The sequence below is a fragment of the Aphelocoma coerulescens genome, chromosome 4 (assembly GCF_041296385.1).
Source record: "Aphelocoma coerulescens isolate FSJ_1873_10779 chromosome 4, UR_Acoe_1.0, whole genome shotgun sequence".
Classification (NCBI taxonomy): Eukaryota; Metazoa; Chordata; class Aves; order Passeriformes; family Corvidae; genus Aphelocoma; species Aphelocoma coerulescens.
In genome coordinates this window covers 18,022,790-18,039,841 of record NC_091017.1, presented here as the reverse complement: position 1 = coordinate 18,039,841, position 17,052 = coordinate 18,022,790, and the positions used below count along the sequence as shown (strand labels likewise).

At 37.7% G+C, this 17,052-nt stretch overlaps 1 protein-coding gene across 7 annotated transcripts in view; it reads right to left on the bottom strand.

The window, feature by feature from the left end:
* ANAPC10 (anaphase promoting complex subunit 10) overlaps window positions 1-17,052 on the bottom strand; it is a 33,984-nt gene that overhangs the window by 15,736 nt on the left and 1,196 nt on the right. The window contains exons 1-5 of one of the 7 annotated variants that reach the window (XM_069012881.1): window positions 16,711-16,780; window positions 14,553-14,660; window positions 11,112-11,228; window positions 9,722-9,812; window positions 8,831-8,951 (exon numbers count right to left, since the gene is read on the bottom strand). In XM_069012881.1, coding sequence (XP_068868982.1) covers window positions 8,831-8,951; window positions 9,722-9,812; window positions 11,112-11,228; window positions 14,553-14,649 — 426 coding nt within the window. In that variant the 5' untranslated portion in view covers window positions 14,650-14,660; window positions 16,711-16,780. Of the gene's footprint in view, window positions 1-8,830; window positions 8,952-9,721; window positions 9,813-11,111; window positions 11,229-14,552; window positions 14,661-16,693; window positions 16,795-16,936; window positions 17,026-17,052 lie in introns of those variants that run through there. The other 6 variants (XM_069012883.1, XM_069012884.1, XM_069012886.1 and 3 more) reach the window with 6 other exon arrangements.

Below are 17,052 nucleotides of genomic sequence, written 5' to 3'. Positions count from 1 at the left end.
GAAAACCATTGACCAACAAGTATCCCAGTACACTCTCCAAACACAGAACCTTTATTCCAACAGGAACTTCCAGTAAAAAATTATGTGTGAACAGCAGACACTGATGTTCACACAAGCTTACTGCATACAACCCAGCAGGCGATTTTTCTGGTTTTTTTGGATTATGCCCTGGAGGTGCTGGCACAATGAAATTTCAATACCATAATTGCTTATTTCTCTGTGTGCCAGCTACTGAAATAACAGGTAAAAAGAAAAAAAAAAAATACATATAAAACAAACATTCTCTTTTTTTAAATTACAGGAATCACAAAATGAAATGTTTTTAATTCTCTAGTTCAAACGATGTAATTTATAACCATGACACAAATAGAGAAGAAGCACAAAAGAAGGGAAAATACAGAAATAACATAACGTTCCCAAGGTTCAGTTTACAAGGACCTCACACAAAGTTTTTTTTTTTGCAACTCTTACTAGAAACAGTATTATTTGCTAAAAATGCAGTAGCTGCCAAAAGCTATGATCCATCTAAAGCAAACATGTTTAAGATGGAAATAGAGTGTTAATGCTGAAGAAAGACAGAATTGAGTATACAAGTTTTCTTTTTAAAGTGTGGAAGCAACTGCAGTACAGAGTTAAGTTTGCTTTTCATCTTTCTGAGCAAAAATTGATTGCATTTGCAGATAAGCACCTAAATTAGAGAGAAGTGCATTAAGACAATAACAGAAGTAATCAAATTTCAAACTTTCTAATTAAACCTCTTTTTCCTGCAGAAGGTTATTGGGAATTCAACACTAGCCTTGGTTCACATGATAGAACAATGGGAAAATTTTCCGAATGGTTGAACGCTAACCCTGACAAGTGTGGAGAGCCAACTACAATACATTATATGGTAGCATAACCTGCCACCCACGTTGCTGAGAGAACAGCTTTCAAACACATGCACCGAGCTGTAAAACCACAAAATCCCTTATTACACATTGTCCCTTACTTAAGGTGAAATACACTATTCCCCCCTCCTCCTTTTACAGATCTTGGTGGGGTTTTTTAAACCTTCATCTCTGAAGTTTATTTAGCAGCTAACTAGACCATTTTTCAGACTTTATTTTCCAAATGCCATTTTTCCTGTTTTGTTTTCTAACCAAAATAAAATCATGTTTTTATAGTACACAGTGAAGCCTGTTGTGCCTTTCACTGTTCCTTTTTTTTTAAATACTACTTCCACCTGTGTGACATTATCCAAACTTTTAAAAGGAAATGTCTGATATATGACTAATTCACTTGTGAAGACTTATTTCTGGAGTGAAATATTTTCCCTTTTTTTAATGGGAAGATACATGACTCATCACTGGGTAAAGTAAAAAAATGGTTCCATGGTTTTGATTGGAAGACCAGATATTCTGATATTTACTGTGGTTCTTTTCCACTGTTATGCAATCCGAATATATTCAAAAAGATAAACTGCCACAGCCTGTGTGGTTATAGACACTGGCATTCATGAAAGTCAACCATTACTGCAGAATGACAAACACACTCCACCCTCATTACAACATGCTATGATTACCAGCCAAACACCTTCGCCTTTTCTGAAAAGGCTACATTATAATAAAAGCAGACCAGCAAAACAAATCATACAAGGGGACCCAAGGGATGGCAAAAGTAGTAACAATTGGTAGAACACATAACTCTGAATATGGAAAGAGAACTACTTAATGGTTTGAGGTATGCATACAGCCTCATGCTGCAAAAAGAGCCCACTGAAAACTGCTGGTACGTACAACTTTCTTGGTTAATGATTCCCCCCCTCCTGCCCCCTCCCACTGCACATGTCTGCTGCCTGAATCATTGCATTCCAAGATAGTTAGAGGATATACACAGTTTCTTCAGGGGTTTTCAGTTGCAGCTTTGCTGGCAACAGGAATTTTATTTGCAAGTGTTTCTATTCTACTGACAAGGTCAATTAGTCCAACGAACTATTGGTTGTTCTGTCTGATAGCTCTGTGTATTTATTCAAGCAAGCACTTTTATAACCCACAATTGAATGCAGACAGTTACCCTTGTAAACACAACTGTCCACAGGGATTTTCACTACATTTTGAGCATGTAAAAGAAAAACATGCTTTTCTTCCCTCAGCCTGATAGCACATAAGTTTGATTACAACTTGGAAATTTCAGGGAGCGAAGGGCATGGGGGCTACTGTTTTAGATAGATATGATCTACTGTACATCAATATACATATTTGGACCAATTCCTAGGAGCTAAAGAACACAGACATTTGATCTCTCTAAGAGCTCCAAAAATTTGGTAATGCTATCAAAGGAAGACAGATCAGCATCTCTGCTCTATCCAGGCATTAGAAAGAAAAAGCCATGGTTTAAAAGAAACAAAGCTATATGTAGCTCTAAGGCCTGAAGGCTACATAAAATGCTTTCACAAAAGCCAAAAGCACAGTATGTGTAGGTGCGTGTGTGTGTCTGTGCAAATCAGGTGCAGGAGTTGGTAGAGTTAAAAATAAAATTAGGACAAAACCCCAAGACTATTCCACAGCTCTAGCTAGAATTTTTGTACATGAGCAGCATGGCCATGCCACTGGCAACATCTGCAGAGGAGAAAAGTGACAGACCCTACTCTCACAGAACTTTTATTAAGACATACATGTGCTCCCTTCACCATACATGTACTCCCTTCATAACAGTATCTTCTTGTGAAGAAGAGATTCTTCATTTTTACTAATTAGGAATGCTAAGGGGGTTGGTCTATTGGTACACTGATCTTCACTACTGAAGTCTTCCCTGAATAAAACTTTTAGAGATATAGAGAAGGTAAGAAACTATCAAGGAAAACCAGCAGTTTTTCACAGCTCCCTTCAACTGCTTTGGGTATTCTAGAGGTTCTACAAAGATTGAAAAGCCTACTGAAACAATCTGGGAAGTCTGTAGTACAGTAGACAATCACAGAGATAATCAATAATGAAATATAGACTCCATAAAGCAATAAACTTGGTGAACAACACAGAAGTATACACAGTATATTAAATCTCTAACATCTACCTAATCAATATTAAAGCACCACTAAAACCATACTTTTCTGAAAAGTGTCACCAAGAAAAGCTGACTCAGTATAACAAACTGATGAACAAATGGGAACAATAGGTTTTAAGGACTGTTCTTAATGGGAAGGAACTTTATACTTAAGTGTGTATGGTGCTTTTTCTGGGGAGCTTTTAAGTAAATGATACCAGTTCAAGCCAGGCAATCCTACACAGAACTAATTCACTTGAACAAAATATGTCAAGCAGCTATAATCTGGTACCAAAATGAACAACACAATTCCAAGTTTCAGTCAGGTATAAACTTTGACTTGAGATACTGGTTCAATAGCAGAGATAACCTGCATAGACTACAAACAAACCACTTCACTTTCCTACAAGATGATTACTATACTATAACAGTAGCATATGATAACTATCACAACTATTATATGATTACTATTCTACATCAGTAGTATTATCCTACAAACTTCAAAAGAGTGCCAGAGATTATGCTCACCTAATATGCTCTATAGCATTCTATATCTGCCTTTTAAAAAAAATACTAATATAAAAAGTTCAAACATCTGACTCTCGCCCTCACACACAGAGCGCTGTGTGCAACCTGCTCACGGTCCAGCAGAGAAAGGACTGGAATGTGTTTGCAGTATTGTAATTAGAATACAGTAGTGAATGCTGCATTAAAGCCAATTAAAGATTCCCCCATCATGCTGGAGGACAGTTTAACTGCATTGATAACATATAGTTTTAAAAATTTGAATTTTTAAGCCACTGGTACCAAAAAGACTTTTACATAAGTAAAATATTTAACAAACAAAGATTTTGGGGAAATCTCTTCAAACCCTCCTACTAGAACTTCATGCACAGAAAAGAGATGAAACAATGTAATAAAATACTCGCTATAGGAAGAGAAGGTGGCAGTGTGACCTAATTGGGGCCTTCCAGTACCTAAGGGAGCCTATAAGAAAGGGAGACATTTTACAAGGACATGTAGTGATAGGACAAGGAGGAACAGTTTTAAACTAAAGTTTAGATTAGATCTTACTAAGAAGTTCTTTACTGTGAGGGTGGTGATTTTCCAATTTCTTTTTCACGGTGGAACTTAAAAGAACCATCACGAAGAAGGTTGTAACTGCAGGAGGGGCTTTCACACATATGTAACACTCAGTGCTTCAGTCAGTTCCTAGGCTCTCTGTACTTGAGTTCCCTCGAGGAAAGCTCTGTACTTCATCAACTTGCTGCCCTCCACAGAAGCTGTTGCCATATTGTTTCACATGGCTTTTCCTCTGCTTCAGAAAGTCAAGTCAAACTGACAGTATTAAAAATACAGGGCCTCTTTAAGGTACCCTTCCCTAATTGAGCCCTTCTGTGGCAAGAAAAGGTTCCTTCATAGATTTGTTTCTGACTGCTCAGAAACAAAAGAAAAAATATTTTTTACATGTAACACATACCACAGCATAAAAACCATGTTTAGTTTTCCTCTACAAAAGAGATGCTTATTTCTCTTAATATACCATTTCATAGCAAGGTAAGATAAAAATGCTTAACAATTTTAAAGTGAGTAGGCCAAAATAATCTTCCACTGTTCTACTAGCTCCAATGTGGACCTCCCTATTTGTATAGACACACCTCATATGCATAACAGGCTATTTCAATAACTGCATTTCTCATGACTGCACAGTAAGCTCTGCTCTAATGTATTACCATTCCATAGTATAAAAGGGCAGAGAATTGCAATCCTGTTCATAATTTCCACAGTTTGAAGCACTGAAATAACTAATACATTAGTTATTTCCATAAGCATAGGAATGATGAAAAGGTCATATCACCTACAGTGATGATGATATTGGCAGGGAACGGTGACGTTATGTAATTTAATTTGCCTTCTTTTTGTAAAGATGAGTTCATGTAAACATCCCAGTTGGGGATTCACAAAATATCCACTGCTGGAAGGTGGAAGTATGTACAGAGTACCAACTGCATCAAATGGAAATAATCCTGCTTCCAAAATTTGATTCCTACCTTTGACATCAATCACAAGGCTTGATAACTAACCAATACCAGTGGAGCATTCTACTCCCCTGCTTTGCAGATTTCCAATACCAGTGCATTTTAGATGTAAGGAACAGGTCCTGTGGGCATCCTGATGAAACCAATCCATACTCAGCCAGCATTAACAGGAAGATAACCATCAAAACTAACAACTTGTGTGATGATTGTGTCTGTGGAGCATCTTAGAGACAGACAGGAAAGACTACAGATTGAAATTCTATAAAACTAAAGTTTACTCAGTCTTTTCTTAGCATCAAGAGTAGTTTGCAGAAAGCAGACTATTTTTAATTGACATTCTAAACCCAAAGAATAATTAGTGGTCAGAAATGTCTCTTTTCTTGAATGGAAGAAAGAATACAGAGGAATGCTTTCTAACTGAAGTACCTGAAGCCTAGTCAGGAATCTAAAGGAATAACAACTCAGTACTCCACCTTCAGTGGCAAGCAGTTTAAAAATGCACCTTAGAGATTTGATTTCCTTGATTGAGTACCTTGCAAGAGCTTTATGACAAGCTATGTCCTCACTCCTCAGCATCTAAGTTTACTCCACATACAGGAAATAGGTGAAGATTGCTCACTGCTGGGTTCCAGAAAACATCTGGCTAAGTCCAACCTCTTCACTACAGTCACTGGACACTGCAGGAGTAAAGGCATTACAGTAGGGTCACTCTTCCTTAACTATCTCTTGGAAAAGCTTCCCAGCTTGGGCATTCCTCCAGTTGGTAATTCGTCCCTCTAGTGCAGAATCTCTTCAGTGAAGAAGGAGCCCTGTCCGTGGTGCTCAGTCACAACCCCACACCATCAGGGAGGCTGCTGTGCTTGCACCTGGTTACAAAACACCAGGCAAGGCCAAGAGGGACAGAAAACAAACTGAAAACAAACCAGACAGCAATCCAAAGGAAAAGCAAACAAACAAAAAATCCCAACAAAAACCTAAACCAAAGACTTCTCACTGTTGCCATCAAAGGTGTATTAAGATTACAGGGCTTTCACCTGAGTCTACATGATAGGCTGACAGCAGAAACCCCTGCAACTACAAGGTGTGTGTATATATATATATTATATATGGATAGAGACTGTACCCTGAAATACTATGTGCACTTAGCATCAAAACACTTAATATTCTCACAGCAAGATGAACTGCTGAAGATCTAAATGTCTCAGGGAAGTACAAATGTAATAAGCAGGTGAGCATCACTTGAAGAGAGCAGAGATCTCTCACAGACAGTACTTCACTCATACCCTTTGCAGTGGGTTATTTTCATATCATGAAAAAGTGTAATAACTTAAATCCTGAGGAGTCTGGAAGCTGTTCCAAAAATGCCTCTACAGACTATCTTGTCCATCCAGACTGTTTGTACCACCATGTGAGAAAACTCTGTGACTGGAAATGAGAAAACATTTGCTCTCCAAGCCTGGCAGCTGTGATACAAAGGCACTTAAGTCATAGGAGAAGGCTGACTGCACACACCTTAACTGCAGTGAACAAGGGAATAGTCCTGCCAGATTGTGATGGCTGTTCCCATCACAATCCCGTACAATGGGGTACAAACGAGGGGGAAGAATTATTCGGAAAATAATTTCATCTTAGGTTCCAAAAAAGATACGCCTACATACAAGAATACAGACTAATACTAATCTTATATTTGTGACAAAATTTAGCCTAACAGCATATTGCATTGTGTTGAAAATTAGACCATTAGAAAAGAAAACACATTCATTAGACACTATGAGTTGGGCAAGCATCCATGGAAAAATATAAAATGCTTTAGCCTGATTTTCCACCCAGTTAATCAGTACTGAAGCCAATGGAATCATTGTATAATTAAGCAGATTTCTGTAAAGAGCTCATAACAGTTCACACTGCTTTAATAACCTCCCCATGTGTCAGAGAAGCTGAAGAAAGGAGACAGTTTCAGGACTGAAGGAAAATGTAACAGTATCAAGCAGTTTAGGAAATATGAAAATTGATAGCAACATGTAACATCATGGTGATGACAGTCACAAGCATTTTACAGCATCCAAGTATTGTATCTCATTATTAAGAAGTGTGACCGTATTTTCTCCTAAATTTGGAAGTAAAAAAGGCACATGAGCATGTGGTATGCATAAGAATTACTGTCATGCATCATATTATAGTCACACTCACATACCATAAAAAAAAACCTAGTAACTTGTTTCATTTAGAAGTACCATTTTTAACTACATAAATTTATGCATAGAATCCCGTGTTTAACAAGAAAAGAGCTAAAGAAATACTGCCTGAGACACTGGAGAAAACTAATACACTTGTTATACATTTAATTGCTTTACAGTTCTTTAATAAATTAATAACACACATACCCTCGAGAGTGGGAGTCTACCAGTGTATGAGAAACTTAGGCAGCTATATGTATAGTGCTGTACTAAGCATGATTACAAAAAGGACAATATTCACTCAGTTATTGAAAGGGCAAATAAAAGTGCAAAAATCAAACTGATCATTAAGGACAACAATGACATCTAGTGGACACTCGGGAAACAGACCCGCAGCCTAGCAGGAAAAAGATCCAGCTGCCATTCTTCATATACTGTGCAATTCCCAAATTGCTACGATACAATTAGGAAGATTGAAAAGCAGAATTTGCAGCTGATGAAAGTCAAAATAATGTGGTGACTGATTTCTTCCAAAAGAATATTTAATTAATTAAATTAAAGTAGAACACCTCAAGACCCTTCAATTTAAAATTTAGGATAAAAGTGTGAGTCAAAAACATCTATGCTGAGAGAACATCACAAATCATTAAAAGGATGTAGACAGATACATAATGCTAACAGACATCTCTACTACACTTTTTTTACTCCCACACCATCTACAACCTTCTACTTGCAACTTACTATTGGGACTTTGAATTGCTGGGACTGAAAACCAAAGCAAAAACAATAAAAATCCCAAAAGTAAAAATTCAAGCCACCATTTAGCACCACCCTTTTCTCATTATCCCAATCCTTCTGTTATTGTAATACCTGCCATATAAGGCTGGTAAGTTAAACATTTCCAAAATACCAGCCAGTAACTGCTGAGCTCCAGAGAAGAGGAATTTGAAACATGAGGCTACCCTGACTCAGAATGAGCAAAATACCTGCTTATGAGTAACCTGATCAGTTTCCAAGATGGACTTCTACCAAGATCATCGAAAATTTCAAATCTGCTTTTACCATTTACCAAAAGGCAAGCAAAACTAAGCACTTAAAGCACCTCAAATCTTATTAGAGTTCTGGCTAGAAGCACCACCATAAAAAAATACTGGATTTTATTATTTTATAAATAATAACACTAACAAAACACTCCAACTCCGTCTCATTCAAAGTCTTAGGCATATCTGTGGAAACAAAAACTGGATTTTGCTTCATATTGTTAAAAAACTGCATCCCATCCAAAATTTTTACATCTCAGTGACTGTCCAGTATTAAAAAGATTAAAAGCTATACTCAAAAGTAAAACTTAATTTATGCACATATTCAATTATAATGATGTTTGGTAAAAGAGCCTGATAAAAAGAAAAAAAAAAAACAGAAACCAGTCTACTAAATTTACAAGACAAAAACTAAAAGCAAACACCAAATAAACCCAGCCATCTTTCCCCTTCAAGCACAATGCCACATTTTACCTCCAAAAACCACTTGACTACATCAGATGTCCTAACAAAAGAGAACTGCCTTAAAACAGAAAGCAAAGCGTCATTGACCTACCCGGATTTCCTGGAGATTATGAAAATTATTTCCTACTCTGACAGAGATTTTGCTTGGAGTGTAACTTTCATCTGATTTGTAGTCTGCATAAATACATAAGGTCTTCACTGTTGTTTTTCTTCTGCCAAGAAGCAAAACAAGCTATGTAAGCATCATAAAGAAAAATATTCAGGATGAATTTGTTGCTAGCTTGCAATAACTAAGGATTTAAATGAAAATGAATATAAGTGTGCCTAGTGATTCATAAGAAACTTGCTGTTAAAGAACTAGGTGATTTTCCACACTACATTATGCACACAGTTGATTTTCACCATTCTCCTTTGCCTGCCTTCAGAAATGTCAGTATACCAAGAAACAGATGCCAAATAAGCACTTGTACACACGTAACAAAGCTTAAGTTTAGCTTTTCAAATATGGGCTCTCTTATTAGACCAAGGCCTTCTCAAGAAAGTAAGCAAAAAAAGGTGACAAACATCTCATCTCAAGTTTGGTTAAAGAAAAAGTACTGAAAGCATCCTTACACAGGACAGAATAAAAAATGTTTTCTCAAACTCAGCTGTAAGGTTATACAGGACTACTTTAACAGCAGTCATCTACCCTCCAAATGACACTCAAAGACACAAAATCGGGACATAAGTCACTTTACATGAGTAAATGTGATGGTGTCACAACTGACATACCATTAAGCATTCCTTTTTGTTGCTTGTTTAGGCATTTAGTGATCATAACATTTGAAAATCTCATTTTTATAAATGCTATCTGACTTGTTACCAGCTGGGTAATAGAACTAACCCAGGAATTCTTGCACTTCCAGAATTCCTACCTTGGTGAACAGTAATCAATATAAAGTTACACAAAGCACCCTAACCCATAGGGAGTATATTTTAATACCTAAATTGGATGTTCACCAAATGAGGCTGTGATCCATCTGACTGCCAGTAAGTTTCTAGATTATCATCTCGTAACTGATCCACTCCAAACCCTAAGAAAAAGAAAATGTGATAATCTTGAGTATCCCATTTCTGTGATGCAAATGTAGCTTTTCTTCAACTGTTACAAATTAATGTCCCCCAAGTTAAAACATATTAGGAAATATTTCTAGACATCCAAGTTGCACCAATGCTTTTCTAACAGAAAACTGAAATAGCGGAGTCTGCAAAAGCTCAATACTGTTGAGGTCTGTGGGGTGTGAAACCATGTCAACATGTCCTGGAATTTCAAGTGGTTAAGTAGTAATTAATATTGATTGCCAGAACAATTAATATTTAGACTTTTCCACCTATTCTGTAACTTAACTGCTGAACTAAAGAAAAATCATTAGCAGAGACCATTCATTTATTATAAATCTTAGCCAAATGTGACATTTCCTTTTCAAGTAGTCTGATTTTTTTTTTCAAGTTACTAGCTAGAACAAGCAGCAAGTGGCAGAAACAGTAGTCCTAAAAGTTAATGCCATCCCATTTAAAGAAGCAACTCCAAATCTGTATTTGCCACTGCCCCATTATCCGTCCTTTTACTAAGCACATCCTTTTATTGATTGTCCACACTAGTTGCAGTTCTAATACAGCAGTTGAAGTTTAATCTGCAATAAAAAATTTCCTTCAGCCTGTTTAAGCAACAAAACCATATGGTATTTTTCTACAATATCCCAGGATATCAGACCAAAGTCATTTAGCCTGGGCATGATATTGTGGCATAAAGGGATCATTGACCCTAGGCTGCAGCATGATAGCAGATCAATTCCCAACAGATATTTCTGAAATAGCAACTCAACCACTCCAAAGGGAAAGAATACAGATTTTCAGGTATTTTGAGCAGGTATCACTGACTACACCTCAGGACCATGGGTTCATTTCACTTGCAGGGTTTTAGGGCCACCCTGTAATGGCTAAGCCCACACAAAGTTCAGGCAGAACATGCGTCACCCAGCTGCGTGGTCGTCCTTAGTTAAAAATGGAAGAGAGCCAGACAAAATGCCAAAGCATAGAAACAAATTACAGAGTGCCAGCTGTGATTCTGCTCACGTGGTTTAGTTTGTTCACTGTGCAAGGAAAAAAGAAAAAAATTAATATAAAATAGGCAAGAGTTCTGTTTAGTTCACGTGAGATAGCTCCTCATAGTAGGATTTCTGATACAGTTATAACTTTCACACTGTATCACACATAGAGAAGGCCAAAATTATTTGTAGTGACTACAGCCTACACTACAGCAGTTTTACTGCTGTGGATGTCTTCCTCCCAAAACATAAATGCAACTTTTTACATCGTTGTTGTGATTTTACCTGGCTTACAGGATGAAAGAGACCAAACTGCTTGTGAGCCTATTTCTCTAACAGTACCAGTCCTCTCTAACTGCTTTGGATCAGCACCAGGTGGGGTCTTGTTTGGGGTAGTCATTTCTAGTGAGAGAAAAGAAGTGAGTTAGTTGACATATTTTTAGCTTGATGGGAAAATTAAAGGATTTTGTTTGTTCACACAGACAGTTTAATTCTTTGGCCTCACATTTATTATAATAGCCCACCAAATATGTGGTTTATACATATACACACATAAGCATACATTTTTGCATGCCTGTAGAACCTTTTATTTTTATATATATATAAAGCAATATGTATAAATATATAGAATATATATGTGTAATATATCTAAGAGGTTCCACATATATGTAAATTTTGTGTCCTTAATAATTCAACTTATACTTGGAACATTCTAAAGACATATTTTATTTGTATCATTCTAATTTATGCACACAGAGTTAGGGTTTCAGAATTTGGTTTTTACAGTTCTGTTTGGTTTTTAAGAAATTAAAAATGTTGGTTTAAAGGCTAGCAATACAACTTCATTTTCTCCAGCAGTCACACTTAAAAGTTCTCTTAACCTGCAAATTCAGAAACTAGAGCAAGAGATACTTCTCCCTAAAATAGGAAATGGGAATTTAAACAAATTGTATAATTTGTAGCAATTGGTTATAGCCACATTTATTCATGGACCACATCCTTAACTTCACAACTTCATCTGGAATCATTAACTTGTGACTTGCATTGTTCAAGTAATCACACCCAGTCTCAACGCCCAGATTATCACCACATACACGACAACTTCATTAAGTTGGGTTTTGTATAGTACAGAGCACATTACTATTTCCTAGGAAGTAGCTTAAAATACTAAAAAAAAAATATTCCAAAGAAACATAAGTTCCATGAAAAGAGCTATATTAAAGCTTGAAATTAAACCTAGAGCACTAAAGAGTCAGGGAATTAGAGCTGACCTCTCATCCTTTGCTTACATGCATGACATCATGTCATGCTCCGCTAATCTTGGAGAAAGTCTTCCAGTGCCTCTCCCAGACAGCAAATAAGGGACTGAGTCAGGCTGGTACCCCCAGGATCCAGGCCTTACCCACTACAGAACTGACACAAGGCAGAGACAACATTTTCTATGTACCAAAGACTCTGCAGCTAAAAATTCTTTGTGGGACACAGGAAATCTGCATTCTGTAGTGCACCAAACACTTTCTACTGTCCCTTGGCTATGTTTTTTTTTTTTAATTTTGCAAACGTAAGACTTGACCCAGGTATTTTACCTGCTTTCTCATGTACAAGACTGCAGTCCTAACCACCATAAAGAAAACATGAAGAAATAATTGCACATGTAGAAAAATCTAAATACTGACAACAGTGAGTGACACAAAACAAAAGGCTGCAGACAAAAACCTTGTTCAAACACCGTCCTCTCAGAAGAGAAGTTGGACACTACACAGCAAATCCTAGAGATATCCCATATATATTGACAGATATATTAATCCTAATGCCATCTAAATAAAAAAAAAAATTACAAAATATCTACTTCACAGCTACTTGAAAAGACAAACATTTTTCAGAGAATGGTTTGGACTGGTGGAAGAGACTTTCAAAAATCACCTAGTCCAACCCCCATGCTGCACCAAAATTCAAAGTATGTTTATTAAGCATTGGGGAGACTACTTTCCTGGACTTGTAAATTTTAAAGCTCAAATGACTAGTCCAAACTCTGTGCAGTTTTGGTTTTTTTTTACTTTTGTGACAATGAACTAAGAGAGGTTGAGTAGCATTCACTTTAATTCTCAGATTTATATAGACATCAAAAATGCTGTTCTTCCAACCTCTAAAAATATACATAGAAAATTCAACTTCACAAAGTAAAGCTAAATTGTTCACTTGTAATTCAAGTGATCACATCTCAAAACAATAAAAAACAACTTTCAAATATTATCACCAGCAAGTCTTGACATTCTTTTTGACTTCAAGAGAAAATGAATGAAAAACTCCAAATCCCACCCTTAAGATGCAAACGAGTATGCAATCAACCCATCGAAACCCACCAAAGGTAAATCAGAGGAATTACATTTTTCACTCAGATTACATCACAAAGTTGATTACACGTGCATTTAGCAAAAAATTACTGCAGAATCCCTTAAGACAATGATGTTGAGATTTCTTACAAGCTTCAGCACACACAGCAGAGCTCTAAATAACTTAATGCAAGACTTGCATTGCACTGGCTCTCAAAAGTTTGAGGCATTACATTTTGGGGGTCTGAAACATACAGCAAGAAACTCCATTTAAGTTTCCTACTGTTTTAAACAGAGCTTGTTTCTTTCTATCTAACAGGCAAAGCTACTCAAACCCCAAAATTTCAACTCCAAGCCACTGCTGGCAAATAAATCATCCACATATTGTGTGCTAGTGATGAGAAACACTGAAAATTTTCAATGGTTGAACTAAATGAACCAGACTTTTATGACAGAACTCTTGCTCAAGAACAACACATTCTGGGTAGCTTTGCTGAAGCTCTGAAATACTCTCAGAACTTTAAAACCTGAAAGCTGATAGAAGTACTAAGGAAAAACAGCGCAGCAACAAGCCAGCTCACTCAAGTAACACTTCTGGACATTTTACTAGCAGAAGTAAAAGTACCGTATTTTAAATGAGACACAAATACTTAGCTCTGAAAGGAATTTCAGCCACCTAATAAAATTTTTCTTTGCTTTTTCAGGCTGTGTAAAAACAACTGATTTTTCCAGAAGCCCTTCTTGACATGTGCTGAAAAATGGAAAGACACACTGTATCTTTAGAAGCATTGGCTGGAAACATCTCTGATTTTCCAATACAGTTATTCCAAAAGATCATTAACAGGCTGCTGTTTCCATATTAACAGTGTGACTATATGAATGTCTTAATGACATGATCAAGGCCACACTTTCATTTTGCCATTTTCCACTCTGTGGTTTGCACATCCTTTGATCAAGACAAAGCAGCGGCTTTTTCCCCCTCTCCTTGAACTCTTTATCCCTCATCTTCCTCAGAGAAGTTTGCTCTTTTCTGAAAAACATCCCATCCCTGTGAGGCAACAGCCAGCTGAAGATGTTTTAGCAAGAACAGTTTGTGAACAGAGTGAAATGGATTTAAATGGTTGGACAGCCTGCCTTTCCCAACCAAACCAGCTAGGCTGTTCTCAGTGTGCCAGCAGAAGACACCTTTAAAAGGTGCACACCTGCAAGCAAACCCATCTGTAAGCACATAACACACCCAAGAGGAGACACTGAATGATACCTCATGGGCCTTTCCTACTAAAGCGCCATAAAAATCCAGGCTCAAGGAAACTTGCAGATTCCAAAGCAGTTTTCCCCTATTAAAGCTTCTAATTCCACCACCCAGTATGCATAGAACTGTTTAAACACACACCTGTAAAGGCCTTTGAGAGACCAGACTGTGTCCAAGAGATGTCTGTCCATTTACTTCTCCAGCAAGAGATCTGTGGACAGCCAGCTTCAGGTTTCATCAGCCTAAAAGCTAAATGTTTTCCTTTAGCATCCAAATCAAGTATCACCTAAAAACAAGCATCTCTTGCTCTACAGAGAACTCAAAGACTTGTTAATCACTGGCCTTTACGTAGCAACCCTTTTATTGATGTGAGGGCACTCATCAAATTTGCTCTTAGTTTCTTCCTTTCTAGAGTGTCTATGCCTTTCAAGCTCCCCTCACAAGGTTTTATAAACCAAATATTCTTGCAGATTCTAGGTATCTAGTACTATTGTTTATAACCAGACCGTTTTAGCTAAGGCCCTTTTCAGCAGAGTAACCACTTCCCTTGTCTTTATTTTTACTCACACTAGTTAACGTGACAAAACAACATCTGGTTAGGTGAAAGAAAATAATTCTCAATTAATAGCTGTTTTACTATGCACTACAGTGCTCAAATGCAGTACAAATATCCAGTATTTTTTGGGATACTGTTTGCTGTTCACTGACACTCTTTCCACTAATCAGGCCTTTGATTTTTTTATTCCTGTGTTCTCTTCCTCCCTCAGTTCTTGTTAACCAAGCCAAGTTACACTGATTTCCAACCTGCTACAAATCTTCCCAAGATGGTTTTTAATTTGAACCCTTAGCTGTACAGTGCTTGCAATCCTTTCAGTTTTGTGTTCGACATTACAGGAAATAGTGAAAATACACTCAAAACTGAACTCTCCAGGAGCATGTTTCATGACACCCCTGTCTAAAAGTGAGTTATTTAAAAGTCAGCTTCAAAAGCTCTTAAAAAAAGATCTTTAAAAAGAATTATTTTTAGAGCACACTTCAGTAGCTTGAACAATGGCAGAAATCCCGTAAAACTCAAGAAAGACTCCTCATATTCCTTCCTTATTAAGTGTATTGACTACTGCAAAAAAAAGTTTGATCTAGACTACTCTTAACAAACCACACTAGAGTATTTCCTGTGCACACACTGATTTTAATTGTTCTCTACTTACTGACAGATTCCCTTCCCAAACCACCTCCTCAGAATCCTTCAGGGGATCAGAGCTCATCTGGCTTTTCTCTCTTTTTTTTTTTTTTTAAGAAGTATTACTCTGATTGCATTCCAATAATGTAATTTTATTCCATTTTAGCAAATATCTGACTACAGCCTTTCCAGGAAAACTGAACAAAGGCTCCACTGACTACCTCAGCATTTTTGCAACATCCATAAGACTGTTTTTCCCATTCTTAAAAGAAGGGAATTTCATACCTCAGATTCCCTGATTTTCTTAACTGCACTACTCATTTTACCTCACAAGTTCTTGTCCCTGCTCTCATTTTCTTTGGCTGGACCCTTGCTGGTCTAAGGCCTTTAGAGATCTCAAGATATATCTGAAAACCAGACTCTCACTATGCTTCCTATTTTTTACTCAGATAGAAGACTAAACAGTAAACATTCAAATTACTGATGTTTAACTAATATTTAATAATGATAGTAAGCATTCAGCAGCACCCAATTTCAATTTGCTCACCTGTACATTTGATCCCTCAGATTATTCTCTCAATACAACTTTAATAAACTTATTATTTTTACCCTGCCTCCAGTGCATTGCTTTAAGTCTATTAGCAAAAATTACTAGTCTTTCGTTGTCACAAATATATTATATTAAAAACAAAGATAATTAAAATAATTATATAAGCAATTTTCTACATGTATTCCTAATCAACTTAAACATACACTCCCTTCAAAATATATTTTTGTGAAAGCCCAGACTCCCAAAGGTACCTGGTAAGGCTACAAGCTATTCCTTAAAGGAGGCGAGCACATCTTTACAAGGAGTGTAAAGTGTAAATGTTAGGTGGAAGCTCTCGTGAAAACCCAGAGCAAGCAGAGGATGAAGCCGCTTTGAAAAACCAGCTGGTAGCCGTCCCCCCACGACTTGTTTGTGGGGTTTTCAATTAATATTAATTATAACAATTATAAATAAATATAATTAAAATTAACCAGGTTTACAACACTATATTGCGGCCGTGTCCCCCAGGCCTACAAACCGCTTCAGTATCGGAAATAAAGCAGCAGCAAGCACCTACTCACGGCACGCACCGGCCTCGCCGGATCCCCAGCCAGGGCTCCGCTCTCTGGCCGCGGGGGCGATGCGAGACCCCACACGCTCCGCGGGAGGGACCAGGCTGGGCAGCCCCCGGACCCAGCACGAACGTGCTGCCCCAGCCAGCCGAGCTCCTGCCCGAGCTGGACCTTCTTCTTCTTTTTCTTCTTCCTACTCCTTCTCCTCTTTCCCTCATGCCCCCGGTAGAGCCTCAGCACCCACCTTTCCCACCTGATCCCGCCGCAGCGCAGGGCGGAGGAGCCGCAGTGCGCGCGCGCCGCCCCGCCCGCTCCCCCTCAGGCGCCGGGGCCGCCCCTCACACGACGCGCTGGGCGGGG